The sequence below is a fragment of the Centroberyx affinis genome, unplaced genomic scaffold (assembly GCF_046629955.1).
Source record: "Centroberyx affinis isolate AG114_WGS23_722 - 3 ecotype Tasmania unplaced genomic scaffold, CSIRO-AGI_Caff_v1 ptg000428l_1, whole genome shotgun sequence".
NCBI lineage: Eukaryota > Metazoa > Chordata > Actinopteri > Beryciformes > Berycidae > Centroberyx > Centroberyx affinis.
Genome location: NW_027279092.1, coordinates 351426 through 375208, shown reverse-complemented (window position 1 = coordinate 375208; position 23783 = coordinate 351426). Strand labels below are relative to the sequence as shown.

At 43.2% G+C, this 23783-nt stretch overlaps 3 protein-coding genes across 3 annotated transcripts; all 3 read left to right on the top strand.

Annotated features, from left to right (window-relative positions):
- The first annotated feature begins 52 nt into the window (after window positions 1-52).
- Window positions 53-12302, top strand: nr1d4a (nuclear receptor subfamily 1, group D, member 4a). Its single transcript, XM_071516706.1, has 8 exons — window positions 53-603; window positions 6452-6763; window positions 6888-6976; window positions 7072-7216; window positions 9500-10068; window positions 10177-10362; window positions 10478-10688; window positions 10796-12302. The coding sequence occupies exons 1-8, from the start codon at window positions 582-584 to the stop codon at window positions 10990-10992; spliced, it is 1731 nt and encodes a 576-aa protein (XP_071372807.1). The 5' UTR covers window positions 53-581; the 3' UTR covers window positions 10993-12302.
- A 943-nt stretch (window positions 12303-13245) lies between these two features.
- Window positions 13246-16470, top strand: mfsd5 (major facilitator superfamily domain containing 5). The gene is made up of 2 exons (XM_071516726.1): window positions 13246-13353; window positions 13806-16470. The coding sequence occupies exon 2, from the start codon at window positions 13893-13895 to the stop codon at window positions 15336-15338; it is 1446 nt and encodes a 481-aa protein (XP_071372827.1). The 5' UTR covers window positions 13246-13353; window positions 13806-13892; the 3' UTR covers window positions 15339-16470.
- Window positions 16471-17348: 878 nt separating this feature from the next.
- On the top strand, window positions 17349-21537 carry LOC139642032 (protein lifeguard 2-like). Its single transcript, XM_071516728.1, has 12 exons — window positions 17349-17363; window positions 18569-18659; window positions 18968-19056; window positions 19223-19287; window positions 19432-19485; window positions 19587-19637; window positions 19724-19763; window positions 20121-20158; window positions 20787-20874; window positions 21042-21137; window positions 21240-21293; window positions 21388-21537. Exons 1-12 carry the CDS (start codon window positions 17349-17351, stop codon window positions 21535-21537), a joined length of 831 nt encoding a protein of 276 aa, XP_071372829.1.
- Window positions 21538-23783: the final 2246 nt, after the last annotated feature.

The window sequence follows — 23783 nt, the reverse complement described above, 5'->3', positions numbered from 1 at the left end:
GAGAGAGAGAGAGAGTGAAAAGACTTCGCGGCATCCGCAGAGTGAGCCAAATCCCACACAAACAGACACAACACAAGTTGAAGGGGACGGAAAGGCGGTCACATTTCTCACTCACCTGCAAACGTGATTGATGTGGGTGTTTGTATCAGTGGGTGTGTGTGTCACGCCTGTCGCGTCATTCACGGACATGCTGACTCTAAATTCTTGGAATTCATGAGAATCGTTTGCTCTCTGCTCGTGCAACATCACTCGCGTTCGAACAAAGGCACACAATCCAGAGCGCAGAAGGCATCCAGGTATCTTTAGGGACACCAGCCTCCTCTCCAGCTCACCTCTCCAGTGCACAGCTGAGCTCAGTGAGACACGCCGCTCTCCTCACAGTTGACCGGCAAAGCTTTATGCTCAGTGGACACATTTCCATTACTGCTTCCCATTTTGCGCACTTTTGGGCAGGTTAGGTTTTACGCACAGGTGTTTCTCGACTTTCTCACCTGTCTTCATAAGACTTTTGCTCCAGTCTGTTGACATTCTCAGACATCGATCTTCAAGTCAATTGATTGTCATCAACACCAACAAGAGAAATGGATAACAGTCCTGGCGGTGGTGAGTAACATCATACTTATCATTATATTAGTGACATTGGTGACAGTTTAATTAAGAATGCCGATCATTACAATAGAGTCAGAATTGATTGATTTGTCTTTGTTTAGCGTTGTCATTCATGTTGTTGGCAACAATCAATAGTTTAAAGCAATTTCGCTGAATCTGGCTTTTTTTCTTTTCTTTTTTTTTTTTTACCATTAAACGGTTACATGATTTTAACTAATTTAACGGCTATATGGCTTTAACTAATATAACGACAAACCTATTAATTTATTTATTTACTCCAATTTTATGCTGTTGCTTTAATTTATTTTGTAAATCACTTCCCAAAGTTCAGTGTCAATCTCTGAGTACTGTGCCCATAACTGTTCGTAGGACTTTGTCAAAGATTTGTGCACAAATGAGTATGAGTTCTTAATAACACATGTATCGGTAAGTGCAAGAAATAGCCTTTAGTTTTTGTAGGTTTGTGGTTGAGTGAAGCATTTTATATTTCTGTGAGAATTGTGCATGATCTCGCTTTTTGCACATGGATAACTTATTCAGTCCGTCTATAGAGTTGTGTTCGATAATAAGACAAGAACATCCTCGGAATTAAGGAGTTGATTTTATCAGATCGCTTGCTTTATTTTCCATACATATAAGATATCATGCCAACTGTCAAAAGGTTGAGATGAGGCTCTGTATGTCAAAAGGCAGCGAACGCGTCTTCTGTGGTTGTGGTGGTGTTGGCGACTTCCTGTTTCTCCCCATGAAAACAAACTCACGTGGAGCTACAGTAGCTGTCACTGTAGTCATAAACTGTCGGTGCCAATACGTAAGTGCACACTCCACCTCACTATCAGCTCAGGAGGGGAAAAACAAGGAAACGTTGACGTATAAACGGTGTCTTTGGGTGTCTTGTCAAGGCCATTAGGGTAGGGGCTGGAGCATAAAAGTTAATAACCACGGGAAGTCCATCCGGTAAATGACATTAGGCAGCGTTTCCTCGAGGTGAGTCAGGCTGCACATGGGTTCTGTCCTCTCTTAATTGACTGGTGATTCATTTACAACAGCTCCGGTCACGTTCCAGCACAGGTGATGGGCGCAGCCTCTGCTCCATGACTGTTACACTTATCTGAAGGCAGGTCCACAGAGCGCTGAACCCACTCACCGCAGTATGACTGGGCTACTGTTTATTTGATCCACATGCTTGTATGCAACAAACAAGGCTGTAAAATGAGTGATCATGGATAATAGTTATAGTATTAGTCATGAATTAGCCAATGAGAATAAAAACATAGGCCTATAAAAGAGAGTGTATGTTGCTTTTGCTGTTGTGTGTGTGGTGTATGTGTGTGGGGTGGGCAGGCAGGTTATTAATGGTTTTAACAATAAAGCAGTGTTTATCCACAGGGGGGTGAGTTGCAGGGGTCACAAGAAATATCTGAGGCTATAGATTAAACAGAGTATTTCATTGTTTGGTTTTTGACAGTGCATCTTTTGGCTCGCCTTGAGGCTATTGTTGTTTATTCTTCCCCCCCATCCATCTACATGAAAGCTATTTTAAAAGGTTGAATCAGGTTCACTGACCTTGATTGTTCTCATAAGGTTATTGCACGGAATGCACATGACTTCACTTTCGCCCATGAGTTCAGTTCAGTGGTCTAAACAAATCTCATAAACATCATCATATCCCAGCCTAAAAATATGGCTGCAGTGGTATACGGGCTCATAAAGTCCAGCAGATTAAATGAGAGTGGGGGTCAACTGCAACTGGACCCCAGAGAGGCTGACCCACAGCCCCCATTCCACCTGCACGTTATAGGGAGGGAGGGGGGGGGGGGTCCCACGACAGGACAGTTTACTGATTAATTTTCCAGAGATGGACAGTAACAGTAATTGTGAGTTACGGATAATGCTACTGCAAACCCACGTGCACGTGCCAGGCATTGCAAATCCGAATTCACCCTTACGAAAAAAAGAATTACAGCAGCCTAATCCTATGAAAGGGATATTATTAAGGATATTAGAAAAAATATAATATAATAGGCTATCTATCATGTCTCACATAATATATCATATATGATGTAAATATAAACTATGTACTATCATATAGGCTAGACTATTATAGGCTGTTATATACATATTATAAGTTAATGATAGGCTACTTTAGGAGATTAGAAAATACAAAAAGTAGGCTACGATAAAGTCACAATAAAGTCAGAACTGTACCACAGACTCTACAAGTCCCTATAGGAACATTATAGTGATTTTACATCAGGGCAATTCTATTATCCTATCCAAACATTTCTTCCAATAGGAGCAAGTGATCTCCAGGCGCACATCACATTTCACATGAATATGTTGTTTCTAAACGAGATGCAGCGCATTTTGAACTGACATGTTGCGTCGATAAACGGTGCAGTCGGTGCTGCTGGTGGTGCATCGTCAGACGACCATCCCCTCCACATATCATGCTGCTCTATTTCATTTGGCTCTTTAATTATAAGCCCCTGGCGGGCTGTAGATGTTCTGGCTACTGGCTGGAGCGCAGCGCCATGTCTTCCCAGTGAAAGCACCGTCAAAAGCGTCCTCACGTGGCTTGGCTTGCAGAGCCGCGTGCGACGCGTGATTCCCGGGCCCTCCTCCCGCCGCTTCCGCGCTCTCACGGACGCTTCTGTGTTGATGCAGCCTGCGGCGATGGAAAGGAAGAGCTTGGTCAGTGGGTCAGCGATTTCATGCATTAACTTTGTCTCTCGTCACGTTTTCCCGCCTCATGCGCCTTTTTTCTTGTCTTGAAAGCAAGTTTTTTTTTCTCTCTCTCTCGTTTGACTCACAGACCTCGCAGTGTTGTAGATGTCTCGAGTTTGAGACTGCAACATCTGTCCCGAACTTATCGGTTCAGGGCACACATCCGCTTAGGGTTTGTTTCAGCTGGAACGTGACTCTCCTGTTGAACATAACATGCTCCTCTCATCCGCTGTGCTCTCCAACTGATGCTGAAATAGATATAGGGGATTAAAACTGCCACTCTGTTGTTGATAAAATCGTTGATAATCCTGAAATGGATGTTATTAAATCCATGTTTGAAAGGGGTGTGCGTGCCACTAATGCAAAATGTTGTCTAAAATAATCACAAAACCCATGATAGGCCTATTATATGATATCTTGATATCATATTCTGGTGTTTTGAAATTATATCCACTGCAATACATTTAAGATAATTTAATTCCACCAGATATTGATTGCATGGGGCAGTGCAAGTGCAGTGCGTGATGCAGCAGCAGTTTGGAGAGAGGCTACAGCACAGAAATACCATTCTATCATGTTTCTGTGATATTGACCTACTTACACCAGCCTGGGTTAGTGAAGTCTACAGCAAACACCAAAAATAGCGCTTACACAGATCAGCCATGTTCAGCAGCAAACAATAACTATTTTTATTGGCCTCTATAATATATAGGCTAGTAGCACATACATCATTTGTCATTCATTGCTGTCATTGTACTTATTTACATAATTTTCTATTATAGCATAGCTGACAGGAAGGCAATATAAACTTTACACCGCAAGGATAAACAAACGCTATGGACATCTTTAACTGTGTGTGGGGCTTTCTCTGCATTATAGGGCAAACCAGAAAAGGGAAGGGTATAGGATAGAGGGAGAGGAGAGGAGAGGAGAGGGGAGGAGAAGAGAGGGGAGGAGAGGGGAGGGGAGGGGTGATTGTTGCCTGTGAAGTGCTCACTGCTCACGTTTCTCTGCCTGCCCCTAGTCCCAGGCAGATTAGTGCTTGCACGGGTAGGCTAAGCTCACGATGGGCAGTGAGGACCTGCTGATTCTTCAATTAATGCTGTCTGCACTGACCTGAATTGTGACCAGCTTGTGCTTAAGAGAAAGTGCATGGGTCTTCATGCACGGGACATCCACTATGGAACGTGCAACTGACTAGATGAATAGCAAAAAAAACACTCATGACCTGAAAAAAATCCCCATGCCCCAAGGTTGAAGTGTGTTCTCAAAAGGTGTGGTAGGCCTATATCAGAACCTGGAGTTTGATGCAAGGCAGCAGTTGACCACCAGCGTATCTTGGTAGTCAATGTTCCTCTAAAGCAGACTGTAAAACAGATTATTAATTGACAGTATTTATGGCACAGTGTGGCTCTGGAAGGCCATTCATAAACACCCACATGTGAGTCTTCAGGTGGACATGCAATGTGTCTGGGTGGAGGAGGGGTTGGGCCCAGGCTGTCTGCATGTAAGCTCAGGTAGAGGCAAGGTTCAGGCCTGCGTCTGTTGGGACTGTGGCTGTGGAGTGAGTCAACAAATCCACCGACACGTGCTGGTTGAGGGATTATCAAAACACTTGAGCTAGACAAATAGCTTGTGCAGCAAAGGGCAACACACAGCAACACAGGGATGGGCCTGCTGTGTTTATGCATACTTTCCTTACACAATGTTGGGCTGGTTGAAACACTATATGTTTGTAATCACATGGCATGAATTGTGGATGATGGAAAGTGGGATATCCCTAACAGGAAAAAAAGTATTTTCCTGGTGCCAACACATGGCCAATTGTGATGAATTAAGTTTCATATTGGACCCATATTATTTAGATGGTTATATCAGACTTAAGTGTAGCCTTTCTTTAGAATATTGACCTTCAGTTTGCATATTACGATCTATTTTACTCTGGACTTCTCTGGTCTATCTTGGGCTGTCTATTACTCTGACTTGTCACGGCATTATTCCAGCAGTCAAATCCATAACCAACTGTAGAATAGGCTTTTCCCTTGGCAAAAACGTGACTCACTTTCTCCGACTGCTGGTGGCGCATGAACAGCAGCGGGTGAGACTGTGGCACCGGGACGTAGGGGCGCTCCCCAGTCAGCGTATGTTTATAAACACACAACTGACTTTGAGATTGTTGTGTATTTCAACACGAGACTGCGGATTTGGTTCGGGCAGTAACCGTGTCAGGAGTCCATGTGAGGCGGCGGTCAGGTGTCGTGCTGTTAGCTGGCGCTGGGCACGGTGCCAGGGGAGCGGGGCTATTATTGGAGCGGAGGAGGCAGCAGACCTCACAGACACGTGAGGCCGTGTCTCGGCTCATCCACTACGCATGACTAGAGACGCGAGAGAGGATGGCAGGGAAGAGAAACTTAAGAGATAACCCCGAACGACAAAAAACACTTCTACAGATTTAAACAGTGCCTGTATAAATACTGCATTAGCATGACGCAGGAATTAATTGCCGAACGGGCACTTGGTTGGTGCTTCCGCTTGGATCCTGCCTGCTCTGTTGCTGTGCTACCAGCAGTATTTTTAGCGCCCCGCTCTCTATCCGCTCGAGCGCACCATTATGCCTATTACACTCACGATGAGGCAACGACGCTGCAAATTCTCTGAGCTTTTTCTCTACTGCCCAGAGGTTGTGTAACATTACATCACATCGCGTTCAAAGGCGTAGAATAAGTGAACAGTTTCGAAGGCGTTTAGAGCAAATTTGCATGGCTAAATTAAATTATTAATTTAATTTATTAATAATAATAATAATAATAAACTTTATTTGTATAGCACCTTTCTAAAAACAGAGTTTACAAAGCGCTTTACAGAAAACAAGAAAAACAACTGAAAAAAGAAAGAGACAATAGTACAAAGTAGTAAAATGATGCCATTTTACCTCCTATTATAACTCAACAGCATAAAAAAAACATCATGCTAACTCTCTTGCACTTGAAAAAGTATGAATGACATTGCTATACATATGTAATTAGGAACATGAACTTAAATTTGAACTGCCAGCACCCTAACCTCTGAACTGTGACGTCATGCTGATGCCCTCTGCCCTCTCTCTTGACTGCAGGTGGTGGGGTGATCCTGTATGCAGGCTCTTCCGGCAGCGCCAGCCCCAGCCCTGGCAGCCCCTCCAGCGGGTACCAGACCCAGTCACCTTCTTCCCTCTCCCAGCCCTCGTCTCCGGAGGAGGTCACCTTCACAGAGATCGGGGCGTTGAAACACAGGGAGGGCGGCTGCACCACCCCATCCTCCAAGCTGGTGTTCCAGTTCCCGGAGGTGTACAGCGCCCCCCCGGCGGCAGCAGCAGCCCCCCCTCAGCATACGTACGCACACCCCATCGCGGGAAAGAGGCCATGCGGGTTCACGGGAACCTTCACCAGTGAGTGTTTCCTCACTGTCCTAATGCTTTTATCTAGTAATTTATACTCTGAATGATCTGTGTTGTTATTGTTGTTTTTCCTGGCAATCCATCTGACTGTCTGACTTTGTTTACCCCTCTTCAGAGACAGGCGGGATGGTCCTGCTGTGCAAAGTGTGCGGCGACATCGCATCTGGTTTCCACTACGGAGTGCACGCTTGTGAAGGCTGCAAGGTAAGCCGCCCTGCTCAAAAAATCATGTTGAATGATTCCACACTGGCTTATTTTTAGGCGTCTTTTTCATGTGCCGATTTATTTTTGGGTTCCAGGGGTTTTTCCGCCGCAGCATCCAGCAGAACATCAACTACAAGATGTGCGTCAAGAATGAGAACTGTCTCATCATGCGCATGAACCGCAACCGGTGCCAGCACTGCCGCTTCAAGAAATGCCTCTCCGTTGGCATGTCGAGAGATGGTGAGACTTCCTGACACATTTTTTAATGAGGGGCCCTCATGCGATCTTGCCAGTGTGCCACAGTGATCTGATTAGCCAAAGCAGCAGGGAAATGGGCAGCCAGAATGAGGCACTGTGCTGATATGTAGGTCTGCGTGAAGAATGTAATGCAGAAAGTCTTTTGAGGTCATCGTGCCAGTAGCGCAATCACTCACTCTATCAGCAGTCCTGCACCTTGCCTTGTCCTTCTACTGTGTCACTGCAGTACATGAGATCACCATCTAGGCTTGTATCACTCTCTAAGTTTCCAAGTGTCTTTCTCTTGCCCTTTGCAGCATCCTCCCGTTCTGTTGCCTCTGTACTCTTGTTCAATACGGCCCCTCCCCCCTCCACGTGCCCACCATGTTCCCTGAGCTCCCTCACATCTCCCCCTCAGACAATGATTTATGAGAATAGGAGCCTTGAAGTCCCTGAAGCTATCTGTCATCCGGAAAACTGCAGCAAACACAGGAATTATTTTAGGAAATTGGAACAGGGTCAACTTGATTACCTTGTGTATGCCCTTAGAACATCTTACCGCAATTAATGAGGGATATGGCAACAATTAAGCTAGGGATGCAGAAAACAGCCTGACACTGTGACAGGATTTATCAGGCATGACGCTTGCATCACCCACTTTTAGCTCTGATAGCTGAACATTGATTGATCACCTATCATCACAGATTAAGAAAATAGCTGGGCTGACCTAGAAAAACAATACAGAATTGGGCCTATAGTGTACTCATACATCATGACCTACTTGGTGTAGTTTGCCTGTCTCCTTCCGCTCAGTATGGTTTCTGCTTATCTCCACCCTCCAGTGCTCTGCATTGCCTAATCTAGTAAAGAGGATAGTGTTATTTCTGCATGTGCTCGACACTTTTGGTGCACAGAGAAAATAGGGTCGCAAAAGACAGCTCAGTAAGAGAACAAACACTCATGTCGACCCCCTTAGAGGAGATTCTTGAAACATTCAAGGACCACAACCTAGAAACCCCTTTTTGCTCTGTTTCAGATATTGCGAAAACAGGAAAACCACATGCAACTGCCTGCAGCCCACAATAAATAGTACACCCTGATTTCACACCAGGCAGCTGTGTGACTTTGGCTCTGCAATATAGGCAAATATTTAAGTTCGTTGGCATGATGGCATACTTTGCTTCCTCTAACCAGAGCATCTTTTTTAGAGCTACAGCTCATTAGTCCACATTTTGCCTCTTTTTAACTATGATGAGACGGATTAATCTCACGCCAAATGATTGGCTGTATCCTCATCTAGGGATATAGTACTGCATCCCACAGGCAATGAACAGATTACTGGATATTTTATAAAATAAACATGGCAATATCTAATGTGTAAATGGCCTCACCTTACCCAACATGGTATGGTTATGTTTTGATGATTTGATTTAAATTGCTTATGTGTACCATCTGGGAATCAGGGTACATACATTTACTGATATTATTGCTCCTGTGAACATTTTTGCTATATTTTCATGTAATTTGAGTTATGGTGTATACTTTGTGCTTTCGGTTTTTGCAGACATCTTTGAAGATGTACCCCCCCACACACACACACACACACACACACACACTCTCTCTCTCTCTCTCTCTCTCTCTCTCTCTCTCTCTTTCCGTGCTTCACAATCTCTCACTCTCACTCCTCTCTCCTCATTCTCTCTACTTTCTCCTCAACTCACTTATTCGTTACAAGCCCACCTCTCTCGTTCCTCTCCCTCTCTCGATCTCAGTGCTAGTGACATCACGCTCACGTTGCCCCAGTGCCCTACTTACAAATGGAGGGAGGGAGAAGGAGAAGGAGAGAGGGCTGGATAGAGGAGAGGATGAGGCGGATGGTAGCAGGGGGGTCTATAAATAGCCTCTCCAGCTGATGGTTACTCTGGGGGGCGGGTGGGGGGGTACGGGTGAGGAGAGGAAAGTGTTCATCCAATCAAACCATGCACAATCTGTATGATTTACTGTAGAGCAATGTTTCCACTGGATAGGTAGGATCCAGCTGCCACTTCATCTTAAAGAAATTAATTTGTCTTGGTTTCAATGGAGAGTACTTATATTTCCATGACTTGATGCTGTTTCAGAGGGCTTTCCATCCTGCCAAGAAAACTCCTGGGGATAACATTTATTGAGACAATACAAAACTGACAAAATGTGTGCATGTTTTAATTGTCTTATGTGCAGAACAAATGTACATGTTTTAACAGTGAGTGGAAATTGATCTGTCTTTACTGCTTGTGTTTTCTCTAGCTGTGCGTTTTGGCCGCATCCCCAAGAGAGAGAAGCAAAGACTTTTGGATGAGATGCAGAGCTACATGAACAGCCTAAATGAGTCGGCTGCCATGGACATGGACTCATCCCCAGTGAGGGACGCCCCGTCCAGCCCAGAAGATGGCAACTCTAAAGAGGCCATCGGGGCCATCTCCAGAGCCTACCGTGACATCTTCACCAGCAGCAGCCAGGAGAGAGCAGCCAAGAGGGCTCACATCGCCACCAACCACAACACGTCTCCCTTTTCTCAGGATGCCAGTTATGCCCATGTCTCCTCTCACCCCAGTTCCACCCAGGGTTACCGGTTTTGCCCTGCTGCCCCCGTCGCTCACTGCCCAGTTGCCCCCAATGACAACCAGCCCACATTCCCCACTGTGGACAACAGTCGCTACGCCTACTTGGTGTCATCAACTCAGAATCATGGCCAGTCTAATGGTACCACACTTCAAAGGGGCAGATCTGCCAATCATAACAATTATTCCACTGCAGGAATAACCCAAAATCAGCCTTCCTGCCCGTGGAAATTAGCTGCAGGAGCTAAAGTGCTGGTAAGTGGAGACTTCTGACGTAGATAAAGACTCTTGTTACAGCCTGTATCTTGTCTGGCCAACATTTTATGACTGTTTCTTTGTTTTCTCTCTCTCTTTCTCTCCCAGGCTTGCCCTCTCAATGCGTGCCCTGTATCAGGGGCAGATCGCAGCAGTCAGCAGATATGGGAATCCTTCTCTCAGTGTTTCACTCCTGCTGTCAAAGAGGTGGTAGAGTTCGCCAAGGGCATCCCAGGATTTCAAGAGCTCAGCCAGCAAGACCAGGTCATGCTGCTCAAGTCGGGCACCTTCCAGGTAATGACCTCCATTATAAATTATTTATATTGCTAAAAATGAATACAAAATCTGTGAATCTTCTCGATGAGTGTGAATTTGAATAACCCTTACTCTGTTTCTTGGCTGTGTTCAGGTTCTGATGGTGAGGTTCTGCACGTTATTCAACGCTGAGGAGCGTACGGTGACCTTCCTTAACGGCCAAACTTACCCCCTGTCCACCCTGCGGGTCCTGGGCATGGGCTCCCTGCTGGACGCAATGTTTGAGTTCAGTGAGAAGCTGGGCTCTCTGGGACTGGAGCCTGATGAGATGGCCCTCTTCATGGCTGTGGTGCTGGTCTCTGCAGGTGAGGGATCAGGGAAATAAGAGTGACAGAGAAGTTACAGTTAATGAGCAATAACACAGTGATTGTCTTTGTCAACCACTCACTTTGGGATCCTCTGTGTTCCTCAGACCGTTCCGGCATCTCTGACATGCGAGCTGTGGAGCAGCTCCAGGAGGGTCTGATCCGCGCCCTGCGGTCCCTGATCACCCGCCGGCGCCCAGACGACAGCGCCCTCTTCCCCAAACTCCTCCTGCGCCTGCCGGACCTGCGCACCCTCAACAATCTGCACTCCGACAAACTGTTGGCCTTCCGCATCGACCCTTGAGCAGGCCACTCAAGAACAGTGCACACAGGCACACGCATATATGCAAAAACATACACCCACGCACACACACACACACGTTTACTCATTGTCTTCCAAGAGCGGGACTTTCTTGGAAATGAGGAACAAGGAATTGTGCAATCTGAAGTGTTTTTCAAAAACATAAAAGAGGGCAGTGATGAACATATTTTTTATTCAATGTTGATCATCGTTCGATGTTTTGCGACATGCAAACACACACACATACACCTGAAGACCTCTTGAGGGACATTGTTCTAGTCAGACCATAAATCAACGTGTAGACTTACCATTACCCTTTTGGACAGATCAATTGTGTACTTACTCAATATTTCCAGTGTACTTAAGACCAAAAGCCAGTTCACTTAAGTTCTCCTTATTCCTACAGTCGTATCAACAGGCCATCACTAAACCACAGTTGAAAGAATTATATCGTAGATCCAGACAGTTATTACTTAGGGACCATTTGTGATGACTGAATATGTGTCAGTTTGTGTTTAAGAGAAAGGGACCCTGTATATAATACATAGTTAAACCTGAAATATTAAGGTCATTGTGTATCACTGTTTCACTAACAAACATACCATCAGCATTAGTACTGGAATGAAACCACTATTTAACGTGTCACCTGTACACAATAGGACCCATTCTATCTTTTACCATTTTTGGATAATCTTCCAGAAAAGTGTCATTTTACACCTTGGGTTTGAATATGCCAAGTTAATAAGGCAATGGCATTTTATTATTATTTCACAAAAACATTGTGTCTGCGTCATTGTATCGTATCTGGAATCACATCAGGACCGATGGAGACTCTCCATGCATGTTGGATTTTATAGTTCTTTTGTTTGTTTTTGTTGCTGTAAATATTATGTTTCCCCCGATGTCTCTGTATTAATGACTGAATTGATATGGTGGATCTGACAGAAGAGTTCAGTGTCAAGAGGAATGTATTGACCTTCCTGCACTGGGTGGGGGTTTGGCCATGCCAAGGGGGCTTTGCACTGAAGAATACATATTAGGGATTCTCAGACGGCTCAGACCTGCTATCAGATGATGTAACCAACCAGCATAATCCCTGAAATCACCAGCACTCACTCCACATGCACCCTTTCCTCTGCCCCCAATGTTTGTCATACAAACACAAGAGATATTTTTGGGTGAGGGATCTTATTTGATTGGTATAGATCCTCTCACTGCTTGCTTGTTTGATTATGGTTGATTGAGCACATCTTGTACATTTTGTAAATCTTTCTTCCTGAATAGAAATGATATAATGATATAAAGTTGAAATTATGTACCTATTGGTTCTGCTTGTGTGTCTTTCTTTTGTATCCATTCAGGGAAAATACAATAAAGACAAAGGAAATGTGAGGATCAATTATGGGAATCACAGAAATAAGAAATGAATTAGAATTGAAAATGTACATTGGCATATCTGAGGAAAGTTACAGGTGTCAGACTCTTCTCTTCTGTGGTTCCCCGGTGGTGGAACGAGTCACCAAACTCCATTCGATCCGCAGAGTCCCTCTCAATCCTTAAGAAAAGGCTAAAGACCCTGCTCTTTAGCGAATACCTTCTCACCTAATGGCCCGGGTAACCAAAAAAAAAAAAAAATTTGCTTCTATGCACTCTATGCATTGCCTCATAGCACCTATGTCCTGTTGGACCAGAACTTAGCTTTATAGCACTTACTCTCGTTGCTCTCTCCTAACTAGAACCTTGCTTGTGTTGTATGAAAATCTCATGTGTAAGTCGCTTTGGATAAAAGCGTCTGCCAAATGTGAAATTGTAAATTGTGTCACCTACATTGTCATTCTCCAAGACACAGGGTCAGGACTAAATATCCTAGGGTTATTAGGGTGCACAGCATATAAACTAGGGTGATTACCTTCGTAGACATGTGGATGACAGAAGAAAACAACGTGACAGTGGGTGTGTAAGGGTTAACAGGATTCTATATTATGTGTTGTAGGCTATGCACTTTTTTTTATAATTTTTATCCAGGTGTAGATTTGATCAACAAAGGTGAGAACATCACGACCTGGTTTTCAAGAACTACCTATTTCAAATAACGACGCATTCATTTGTAAATAAATAAATCGCCGCAGGTCAGAGCATACTCCACTTTCTCCACTTTCTCCTAAAACCTTGAAATTCATCAAAATCAAAAGACGCGGCAACAGGGCCACCTTGTGGTGAAATGACGTCGAACCCGGAAGTGTGTGATCTGTTGTTTGCACATCCTGGTGACAACAATTACTTATGTCTCCAACTCTCAGTGATGTTTTATATAACCTCTCAGTGCGCTGTGGAAGTAATATGGGACGAGTTTCAAACGATATGGTAAGAGAAATTATATAGCTTCAGATGTCACTATTGAACACAAATGTTAGGATGGTAACGCTACTTAAAACGATTTTAGCTTAAAGGCTAGGTTAGCTAGTAGCACGTTAGCACACACGTCAACTGACGCGTTAGCTTGGTATGAAAACAAGCTAACTATTTAGCATCTTAACAAAACCCTGCTGACTAGCAAACACACGGCAACATTATAAGTTTAACTGTTTGGCTTAACTGACAACAGGCTGACATCCATTAGTGCCGATGAAACTTGACTGCTGTCCCTCTAACTATGCAGCTCTCACTGAATAAACTGGAGTCACTGCAGCTTGTCTTACCTTGTCTGTCAACAAGGCAAATAGATCGAGAGGGATTAATTCAATGGTATTTGTACCGTTATGATTTATGCTACTGTCCATACATGCCACACAACTGTCCACCCTGTCTCTCCACAGGTTTTGAGAGATAACATTAGGTAGAGAAGAGCTGAAGAACCATCAGGACCTCAGGTTTGACCTCACGTGGACAGAGTTTCTGACACTATGTTGGTGACAGCATATCTTGCCATCATTTTCCTGCTGGCCCTGTGTGTTGGCCTTGAGCTCACAGCGCGCCGCCTCACCCCTCCTCAGCCTGCTCCTACAGCTGTAGCCAATCCAGCCTTCCGTCGCTTTCAGGGTCTGTTCCTGCAGGCGTACCTCTTGGCCCTGTGGGCAGACTGGCTCCAGGGCCCCTACCTCTACAAACTCTACCGCCACTACAGCTTCCTGGAATCCCAAATAGCCATCTTGTATGTGTGTGGTTTGGCCTCCTGTGTTCTGTTTACTCCTGTTGCAGGCTGGCTCCCTCAGGCCCTGGGCCGCAGACAGGCATGCCTGCTCTTCTGCCTGTCCTACTCGGCCTGTTGTCTCACCAAGCTGTCCAGAGACTACTTTGTTCTGATCATAGGCCGTGTCCTGGGGGGTCTGTCCACATCCCTGCTCTCCACCACTTTTGAGTCCTGGTACGTGCACCGGCACGTAGACGTCCATGATTTTCCCAAGGAGTGGATCCCCAGCACCTTCACCAAGGCTGCTACCTGGAACCACGGGCTGGCTGTGGGAGCGGGGCTGGTGGCTAACATGCTGGCAGAGTGGCTCCACCTGGGGCCGGTGGCTCCCTTTCTCCTGGCTGTGCCCTGCCTGGGGGCCTGTGGCTGGGTGGTGCTGACAGAATGGGGCAAGGAGGAGGCCGAAGGAAGTGTGGAGGGAGACAAACAAACGCCGCTCCTCGGGGCTCTGAATGCACCTCTGGCCCGTATGTCTGCCAGGGTGTGGTTCTGGCGCAGCTGCCAAGAGGGACTGCGCTGCCTGCTGTCAGACAGGAGAGTCATGCTCCTAGGTGGAGTGCAGGCTCTGTTTGAAAGTGTCCTCTACATCTTTGTCTTCCTGTGGACCCCGGTGCTGGACCCCCATGGACCTCCTCTGGGAATAGTGTTCTCTTGTCTAATGGCCGCCAGCATGGCTGGCTCCTTGCTGTACCGCCTAGCCACTTCCACTCGCTACCGTCTACAACCTGGCCACCTGCTCTGCCTGGCTGTGCTGATGGCCTTCTTCTCCTTCTTCATGCTAACTTTCTCCACTGCCCCAGGCCAGCCTAGACCTCACGAATCCTTGCTCGCCTTCCTGCTGCTGGAGCTGGCCTGTGGACTCTACTTCCCTGCAGTCAGCTTTCTCCAGGGCAGGGTGATCCCAGAGGAGAAGCGGGCCGGGGTGTTGGCCTGGTTCCGGCTACCTCTGCACCTGCTGGCCTGCCTAGGGCTGCTGGCGCTCCATGGGGAGGTTTCAGGAACAGGTGGAGGGGAAGGAGGCAGCGGTACAAGACACATGTTTGGGGGCTGTGCAGTCATGATGCTGGCAGCTCTCTTTGCTGTGGTGAGTCTGTTCACCCTGGGCAGAAACGACACAGACCTGAGACTGGAGGGAGCCAGAGGGGAGGGGGAGATGTAATGAGCAGGAGATGGACCAGAAATCCAGTTACTGCTTCACTGGCCTCAAATGTATTGTGAAGTTTTTGTATGACTCAAAGCAGAATTTTCATGTAATCTCCAGGAATACTCACCAGTTTTTGTTTTGCCAAAATGCAGCACTGAAAGAAATCATAGTCCACAAGGGCTGCTTGGGTAGATTATAGTTAGATTCTTGTTACAGTTTTATATTTATTTGCTTTCCTGGCTGCTCTTAACATAAGCTGATCTTGTCTGTCTGCATAATGATGCTCCAGGAGGTGGTGTCATAGCTGGGAACACGGCCATATCTACCTTGATTTGTCAATTGCATTGCTGGAAACTTTGTCAGCATAAGCCCCTGTGTCATTCAGATAACATGTAATTGCTTTAATGTGTCCACCCACAGGCAGATGGGAGGATGTTGATATGGTTGACTGGAAATAGTCAATTTCCCCACAAGGATCATTAATGCTGAAGTTTCAGTCACACATTATTTGGATAGTCCAATACTGATACTAAACCTCCTATCAAGTGATTATAATGTGTCAATAACAAGTCTACTGAGTTTCAAGTGATATGCATAATTGTCTATAGATAGATAAAAGATGGAAGATAGATAAAAGTAGTCTATAGATAGAAGTAGTCTATAGTTCTATAGGTATTCAGTGTCTGGGCTTGAGTTAATCTTAGGGTTAGGGTTAATGTTAGAAATTGGTTCAGGTTAGGTTTAAAAATGTGGTCAGAGTTAACGTTGGGGTTAGGCTAAGGTCAGGGTTTGGCAGTCTGTGGAGATCCACCAAATAACAAACAATTTGTTGAAAATCTACTTGTTGTCACCTGATAGTTGAGTGTCAACATTGGACTATTCAAATAAAGTTTTACCAAAGTTTCATCTTATCTTAGCAAACAGAAATGAAAAGACTGGAGCTTCCAGAGAGCTGAATCAGTGCCCAAAGAAATGAGGTTATGAATGGCATGTGGACCAATATCTGAATGTCAAATCTTTTACAACACTTTGTAAAACATGTTATCACTTCTTTTCAAAAGAGCAAAACAGGTCATTTTGATTTTGAATAAATACTGTTTTTTGTATCCATCTATATTTTCTCTAGCCTTTGTGCCCTTTAATAAAATTGTACATATTGTACAGAAGAAATAAATTGTTTTGTATTACTATCATTTCCACTTTGTGACTTATTAATGGATGTTGGCCACATGTTATATTTTGTTCTGTAGTGGCAGGTGGGGCTTCCAATAAGTCCCCAAAATGTCCCCAAAAATATCAGCTATTTAAATTTCCAATATTTGTTAGAGGGGATGTTTCCCTCTTAACACAGTGTTCAAATTAATTACCAGTCAGCAAAGGTTTTGGAGTTTATTCAAAATTAACAAATTCTAAGTATCAGCAACTGTTAGCACATTCCCTACCCATTGCAATTCATATCATAGTAGTATTCAGCAAAACATGCTATATGATATCAAAAGAGCCCTAGTAGTATGGGTTTTTCCCATGATAGGAAATAATTTGCAAGTATCAATGATTTAGCCCCTGCATCCCCCTCCTTGTATTCACTGCAGACCACATTTCCAGATTTCTCTGGTCTTTTCCTTCTCTTCTCTGCTCATATTGTCATGCACTGTGCAAGCCACCATCTTCCCCATTTTTCCTGATGGTGTGGTACAGTCCCAGCTTCTCTCTATGCTGCAGCTTCACCTGGATGCTGCTAGAATATCCCTCTGTGGGTGAGGGAGGGGGGGGGAGCTGTGCGAGTCCTAACTGCGTTGTTGTTGGATTACGCCACTGTATCATCAGAGGGTGTTCAGTCTGAGCAGGCAAGAGGAGAACATTATCAATCCAGGGTCCTTTCTCACAACTATCAGGCCTTTTTTGTTAGACTCTGCAAGAACCATACTATCAAGAAAAGGGACACGGACACCAGAGGCTCAGTGACTGGTTCACACACAAAACAAAGCAGCCGTCTGCAGAAAGACAGACAGAGAGACGGGCATCATGACACAGGGCAAGGTAAGGGCTTCTGTTAATCATAACTCATTCAATCTGTCTTTCCTTCAGTATTTAACAATAATAAAGACAAACTGAGCTCTTATTGGGAATTACTGCATCTGGGTTAGATTATGTAACAGTCATTGGATGTGCGTGTTTCTGCTCCATCTCTCTGTAGTGGACTACTTAATGGTAGTACAGGCTGTTCAGTTGTGAACACCACTAGATTTTGTAATCTGAGTGATATAAGTAGTTGAAACACTGCAAATATTCTTATAGTGCAGTGTAATGTGAGTGTAGTTTTGAGTGCTGCAGATTAATATCTAGCCACAGGGTCCTGCATAATTCCAATAATTGTCACATACAGTGGCTCGTCATTTAATTTATCAATGGCATACTCATTGAATCCTGTCGAAGAATTAATAATAATAATTAATAAGAATATGGTATATTTCTGTTGTTCAAAACTAAGCCATTGTTGTCATTCTTCTACTTGAGTTCACTATATGAGTGAAATGCGTCACAGGCTGTTTTTCCATGTTGCGTCACCATGACAACCCATTTCTTTCGCTACCTCTGGTACAACCTTGTCATATACAGCGATCAATAGGATCAGTGTCATCAATCAAGTGTCTTGCGCAGGCTGCATGAGCTACTTCCCTGTGGCTGATTGACAAGTCATTTCCTTACTGTCCATCAAATTACGCAATTCAATTAGCTGGGACCAGATTTGTTGCTCAGTCTTTCATCAAACTTAATCTTAATCGCTTTGCATAAGATGTTACCAAACATCTGCAAATCTGCGATGATCTAGTTCAGTCTGTACTTTTCTTTCCATTTCCTCAGATTGAGAAACTCCTGCCTCCTGACTTAGTTATTCATCATTTAAAAGTATGAATGATGCCATGCTTCGTAAATCCTCAGAACTTTATATTCTCTAGGAGAGAGGAGTGTATGTACAAGCTCAATATATCAGGTCAGACCAGCTATATGACTCACTCACTGACAGACCTGGGAACAGTCTTTACCTATAAAGCATTAGGTTATAGCTGTAGAGACGTAACCTCAGGACGGGAAACATTTTACACTTAGGACCAGAGATTTTAATTTGAGGTTCAATGTACAGGCCAGGGATCTTCTGTCTTTGATTACTGATTGATTCTCACCTAAGAGGAATTATGCGTCTTATAAGCTAAAGGAAAACTGTTTATATTTTGTGCTATCAGCTTTCACTTGCAAACAAGACCACCAATGGCTCCTCAAGCGAACAGGCCTCGGTGTCTCCACCGCCGCCCAGCTACGAGGAAGCCACTGCCGGTATGATTATACCTTTTCCACATGTATTTTATCATCATGTTACTCCAGGTCATTATCTCCAAGAATAAACTCATCTGCCGGTATTTATAACATGTTTCAGGGTGGAGTGGTACTGCTGATCTAGAACTGATTTTACCCTTTACAATAACTGGGACACACAAGGGGGATTTGGGTCAGCACCCCGAACTCTGAAGGCCTTGATAAACACAGGCCACATATAAATATGGGATTACTTATATGTTGGCTGGATAAAAAAAGTGGTAAATCATAACCACCAAAAAGTGTTATTATATTAATGTTTTCTATAGGCACCAGCACCCCTTGCTACAGTGATGCTGAGATGCTCACGGAGTTCACCTGGGATGATAAGAACATCAGGAGGATTTTCATCCGCAAGGTATCCAAACTCTGTCCTAAAACCAGTATGTTGGGCTGCATCATGGAAACAATGAGTGTGCTAGCTCTGTTGGGAATGCTTGGTATTTCCCATTCAAATTAACATTACTGAGCAGATCCATGTATCATTATGCAATGTTTTTTCATAGTAAGTTGCCTTCTTTCAGGTGTACGCCATCTTGATGATCCAACTTTTCGTCACTCTTGCTATTGTGGCTCTCTTCACATTCTGGTGAGTGTTGCAGTGAGTTACTAGATGTTGCAGTTCATCATCTTGTTCATTTTCTCTCAGGTTAAACAATATAGAATAAGCAAGTCTGTTGTTAAAAATCCACTGGGTTGTATATTTATTTACCCAAGGCTCTGTTGTTTTTAGTGATCCTGTGAAGGACTACATTCAGTCCAACCCAGGCTGGTATTGGGCCTCTTAGTAAGTAACAAGTTTAGTCTCAAGTCAGTAACACAGAGTCTCTCTGTATAATGTTGGTTTATGACATATCTAATAAGATGTTTCTTTCTTGTTTAACACAGCGCTGTGTTCTTTGTCACATATCTGACTCTCTCCTGCTGTTCCGCACCAAGGTAAGTTGTAATTTCTCCAAGAACAACAACAAAAAATTGTGAATCACCTAAAATATTGCAACTCTGATCCTTCTTTACTCCTACAGGAGACAGTTTCCATGGAATCTGATTCTACTTGGCATCTTTGTAAGTACAAGATTCTATTTCATGTGTTTTCTTTATATGTGTAGTGTATAACCATGATTTTTTCTTTTTTTTTTTACCATGAGCGGTGTTTTCAAGTCAAATATAAAGACTGTACGATTGAGCGTTGTATACAGTATGTTCACAGATTATAAAAGCTATCTCCTTTTAGTTCATGTGTAACATTCACGCCCCAAATGATATGGATTTTCTATATAACTGCCAGTAAGCTGACAGTTAAAAATGATCTCAAAATGAATTGATGTTGTGAGAGTTTCTGTTTTCCAGACCTGTAGTTATCTGAAGAGTGACAGTTGATTAAATTCCTACATTTTCATGTGACTGTCTGTCCTGTTACAGACCCTCTCCCTCTCCTACATGACAGGGATGTTGTCCAGGTACACTTGTGTGTCTGCTCACTGTCTTATGTGACTGTCTGTTGTTTTACTTTGCAACGTCATCGCTTTGCATGCCTTCTGCAGACTGTCTCCTTGGCCAGCATGATGGCTTTTGCATCCAGGTAAACGACATAGCAGTGTATTTTCTTTACGGCAGTGATTCTCAACCTTTTTCATATCAAGGACCCCTAATTTAGTACACATTTGGGCCATGGACCCCCATTTGATAAGATTTTGTCTCTCAAACTCAAATCTGAGAATATTTTTTATCATTAGTTATGATTTTGTCCAGAATTTAATGACTATCTGTATTGTAGGCAGAGAGATAACAGTGAAACTATGATCAAAATAGTCATTCTTCTACATTCTCTAATTCTCTAATTGTGTTAACTTCTTGTAAATGAAATAATGGTGAAGGTTAACAATTCACCAATTTGCTGGGGACCCCCCTGGAACTCTCTCAAGCACTCCTGGTGGTCCCTGGACCACACGTTGAGAACCACTGCCTTACGGTATATAGGGTTACAGTTTGTGTGGCTTCAAAACAGGTATATAAAACTGTTATGTATCCCATTTTTAATTGCCTAGAACACATCTTGACCAAGTTTTCCACATTTCTCTCTACTAGCTTCTACAACACCAAGTCAGTGGTGATGTGTCTAGGCATCACAGCCATGGTCTGTCTCACTGTCACTATCTTCAGCTTCCAAACTAAGGTGAGCAAAATCAAATTTGGTAATACATTATTTAAATAATATTTCTCCCTTTCTATACTTCTGATTATATTTGAAACATAGAGTATTAAGAGTGGAAAAACAAGAGTTGTGTTTGCTTTTCATGTTTGATTAACATACAGTTGATTTCATGTCCTTTGTCCATCCAGATTGATGTGACATCATGCCAAGGCGTGCTCTTTGTCTTCTGCATGGTCATGTTCATCTCTGGACTGGTGCTGGCATTCGTCCTCCCCTTTCAATATGTACGCACAACTATCCAGATCAGGCACTTACATCAGTTGTGTCTTAATATGATGATCAATATAGTGGAATCACATCTAATCAAGCCCTTTGTTGCACATCAGGTACCTTGGTTGGATGCTGTCTACGCTGCCTTGGGAGCCATACTGTTTACCATGGTAAGTGTATGTGTTCACAGTATAAAGCCATATACTGTAGGTCATCAGCAACAAAGAGAGATGTCTTTACTTTATGTTGTATTTTCTGTTTTAGTTCTTGGCATTTGACACCCAGCTCCTCATGGGGAACAAGCGCTACACCATGAGTCCAGAAGAGTACATCTTCGCCACCCTCAATATCTACCTAGATATCATCTACATCTTCTCCTTCTTCCTCCAAATCTTTGGAACAAAAAGAGAGTAAACCCATCTACCTCCCTTTCTGATCTCCAGACTAGGGATTCACCGATATGGAAATCTGGCCAACATGATAACCGTCTTCTCAAATTTTAGTGGTGGTGGTGGTGATGATTCCAATTCTAACAGTTGTTGTATTTTTTTCTTTTTTCTTTTTTTTGCCCGCTACTGATATGGTCATGAAAATATTGTGAATCCCTTGTACAGATAACCCAGAGATGATCAGCATCCACTCCCACGATGTCTACAACTCTTCACCCCTCTCTCTAGCATGTAATGGATCCAGACCGTATTGCATGGTTAGCTTGGTAGCTTCACCCAACCAGAAACATCCAGTGATCTTCTCCCATAAGACGTAGGGTATCAAATCGTAGATAAAACATGTTGAGTATCCATCTAAAGCTATATGGACGTGTTTGTATCCATACCTAGATGTCATAAATCTAACAACAGATGTCAATTCTCTGTAAGAGGTCATTACTTCTGATCTACAATACATTATGCATGACTGTAAGAAAGGAACCATAACTATGCCAATGTACATTCATCCTACCATTGGACTATTGCTGTGGGTGTTGGTTTAGTGAACAAAAGCACAAAATGTTCCTTGAAAATCATGAGCCAAAAAAAAAACAAAAAACAAAAGCTTTAGAGACATTGCCTATAGTATAAGTGTTCATCCCCATCCTATTCTGATGTTGTCACAATACTCTGTGCATTACAAGGACTTCCTTGGCTGTTTTTAACAAAATGAGTTGATGAAGGTCGACGACATCGTGTTTTCTCCTGGTTTTTGAATGACAGTCTGAAAATTATGCGATTTATGGGATTTGGGATTTTGCCACTTATCTCTGCCTTGATTTGTAGCTCATATTCTCTGTATAGGCAAACTCTTTTTACTGATTTTTGTTCTGTAATATTTAACTATGAAGTTGCCATTCGCTGCATTTACATTGCAGTGATGTTTGTTATTAGTAGGTAATTTCTCAAGGATTTGTGGTTGAAGCTGAAATCTTTTGAATGAAGATTGTTTTGACAAAATTTTTCACTGTAGATATTTAGCTAGTTTGTGCAGACTTTTATTGATATTTACTACTGGCATCATCATTTTAATGCTGATATTCTTTTAACTTTTCTTTAGTTTGCAGTGGCAACATGGTGAAACAACACGATGACAGTGCCATACATGCATGGACAATTTACTGCATTTTAAAAGTGTCTGGAAGGCTATATTTCATGAGATTTGAATTTTATTTTTCTATGAAAGCCCTGAATGTTACATTTCAGAAAGTATTTATTTGTGTGATATAGAATGAAGCTTGAAATGAATTTATTATCCTGCTAAAGTGGCCTTGGAATACCTTGTTGTTTATTTGATGATTAGATGCATTGTTGTTTTAGAAGTAGCCTACATTTCACTGTAGTCTTGGTGTTACAGTATTAATTTATTAAAGGGTGACTTTGAATGAAGGCACTTGCTGTTTACCTCTAATTTACTTCTGCATTACCTTTACTATTTGTTAGCCTTGGTTATAAGAAAAAATATATTATCCATCATTTGACGTGACGTCTTGAAAATGATCAGGCCCCTAATAGTAGGCCTACAAAATTCTAACAAATTATGGTTATTAGGCTATGGTGGATATTAGGTAGTCTATTTTGAGTTTTACAGACCGGATTCTCCATCTTTTAGAAAATAATTTTTCTGTTTGACCCAGGAATTCTCCCTTTCTTAAACTGTCCCTCCCGCTGTGATGAACACATCCCTTTAATCTCCAGTATTTCAGAAGAACTCTCATTTAGAGTTAATTGTTGTTTTTTTTACACCAGTCCTTTGTCTATTGGTGAACTATACGCATCGCACTCAGTGCAAAGAGCGAGACGACCAAACAAAGCAATGATGTAGGGACTACATTTTTAAACCAAGTAGAAATGTCAGTAGGCCTATAAGTCTTGTCTTTTTAGTTTTACAATTCAATATTGAACAGAAAACTGGAAAACTCAGTGTAATATTCTAAAATCTCAATTTGTTACCCACCAGAAAAATAAATGCTAATTCATAATTGAGATTTAATGCTCACTTTTTAAATTTCAGATTTTGTTTTGTTTTTTGTCATTTGAAAAAATAAAAAATGCATGCCGTTTGATTGGCAGGAGAACCCAAAGCAGAGGATGGATCGTTAGCCTATTGGTCGGTGGAGCCCGATGTCCCGCCTATCCTCCCGCTCATAGAATTTGAAGTGGTAGAACCGA

Excerpts from the sequence above, each read along its gene's own strand:
- nr1d4a (XM_071516706.1), top strand. The coding sequence starts at position 582 with ATGGATAACAGTCCTGGCGGTG. Across the intron at positions 7,217-9,499 it reads CGTTGGCATGTCGAGAGATG|CTGTGCGTTTTGGCCGCATC; the intron begins GTGAGACTTCCT and ends TGTTTTCTCTAG. Across the intron at positions 10,689-10,795 it reads TGTGGTGCTGGTCTCTGCAG|ACCGTTCCGGCATCTCTGAC; the intron begins GTGAGGGATCAG and ends TGTGTTCCTCAG.
- mfsd5 (XM_071516726.1), top strand. The coding sequence starts at position 13,893 with ATGTTGGTGACAGCATATCTTGCCATCATTTTCCTGCTGGCCCTGTGT.
- LOC139642032 (XM_071516728.1), top strand. Across the intron at positions 19,486-19,586 it reads GGCTGGTATTGGGCCTCTTA|CGCTGTGTTCTTTGTCACAT; the intron begins GTAAGTAACAAG and ends TGTTTAACACAG. Across the intron at positions 21,138-21,239 it reads TCGTCCTCCCCTTTCAATAT|GTACCTTGGTTGGATGCTGT; the intron begins GTACGCACAACT and ends GTTGCACATCAG.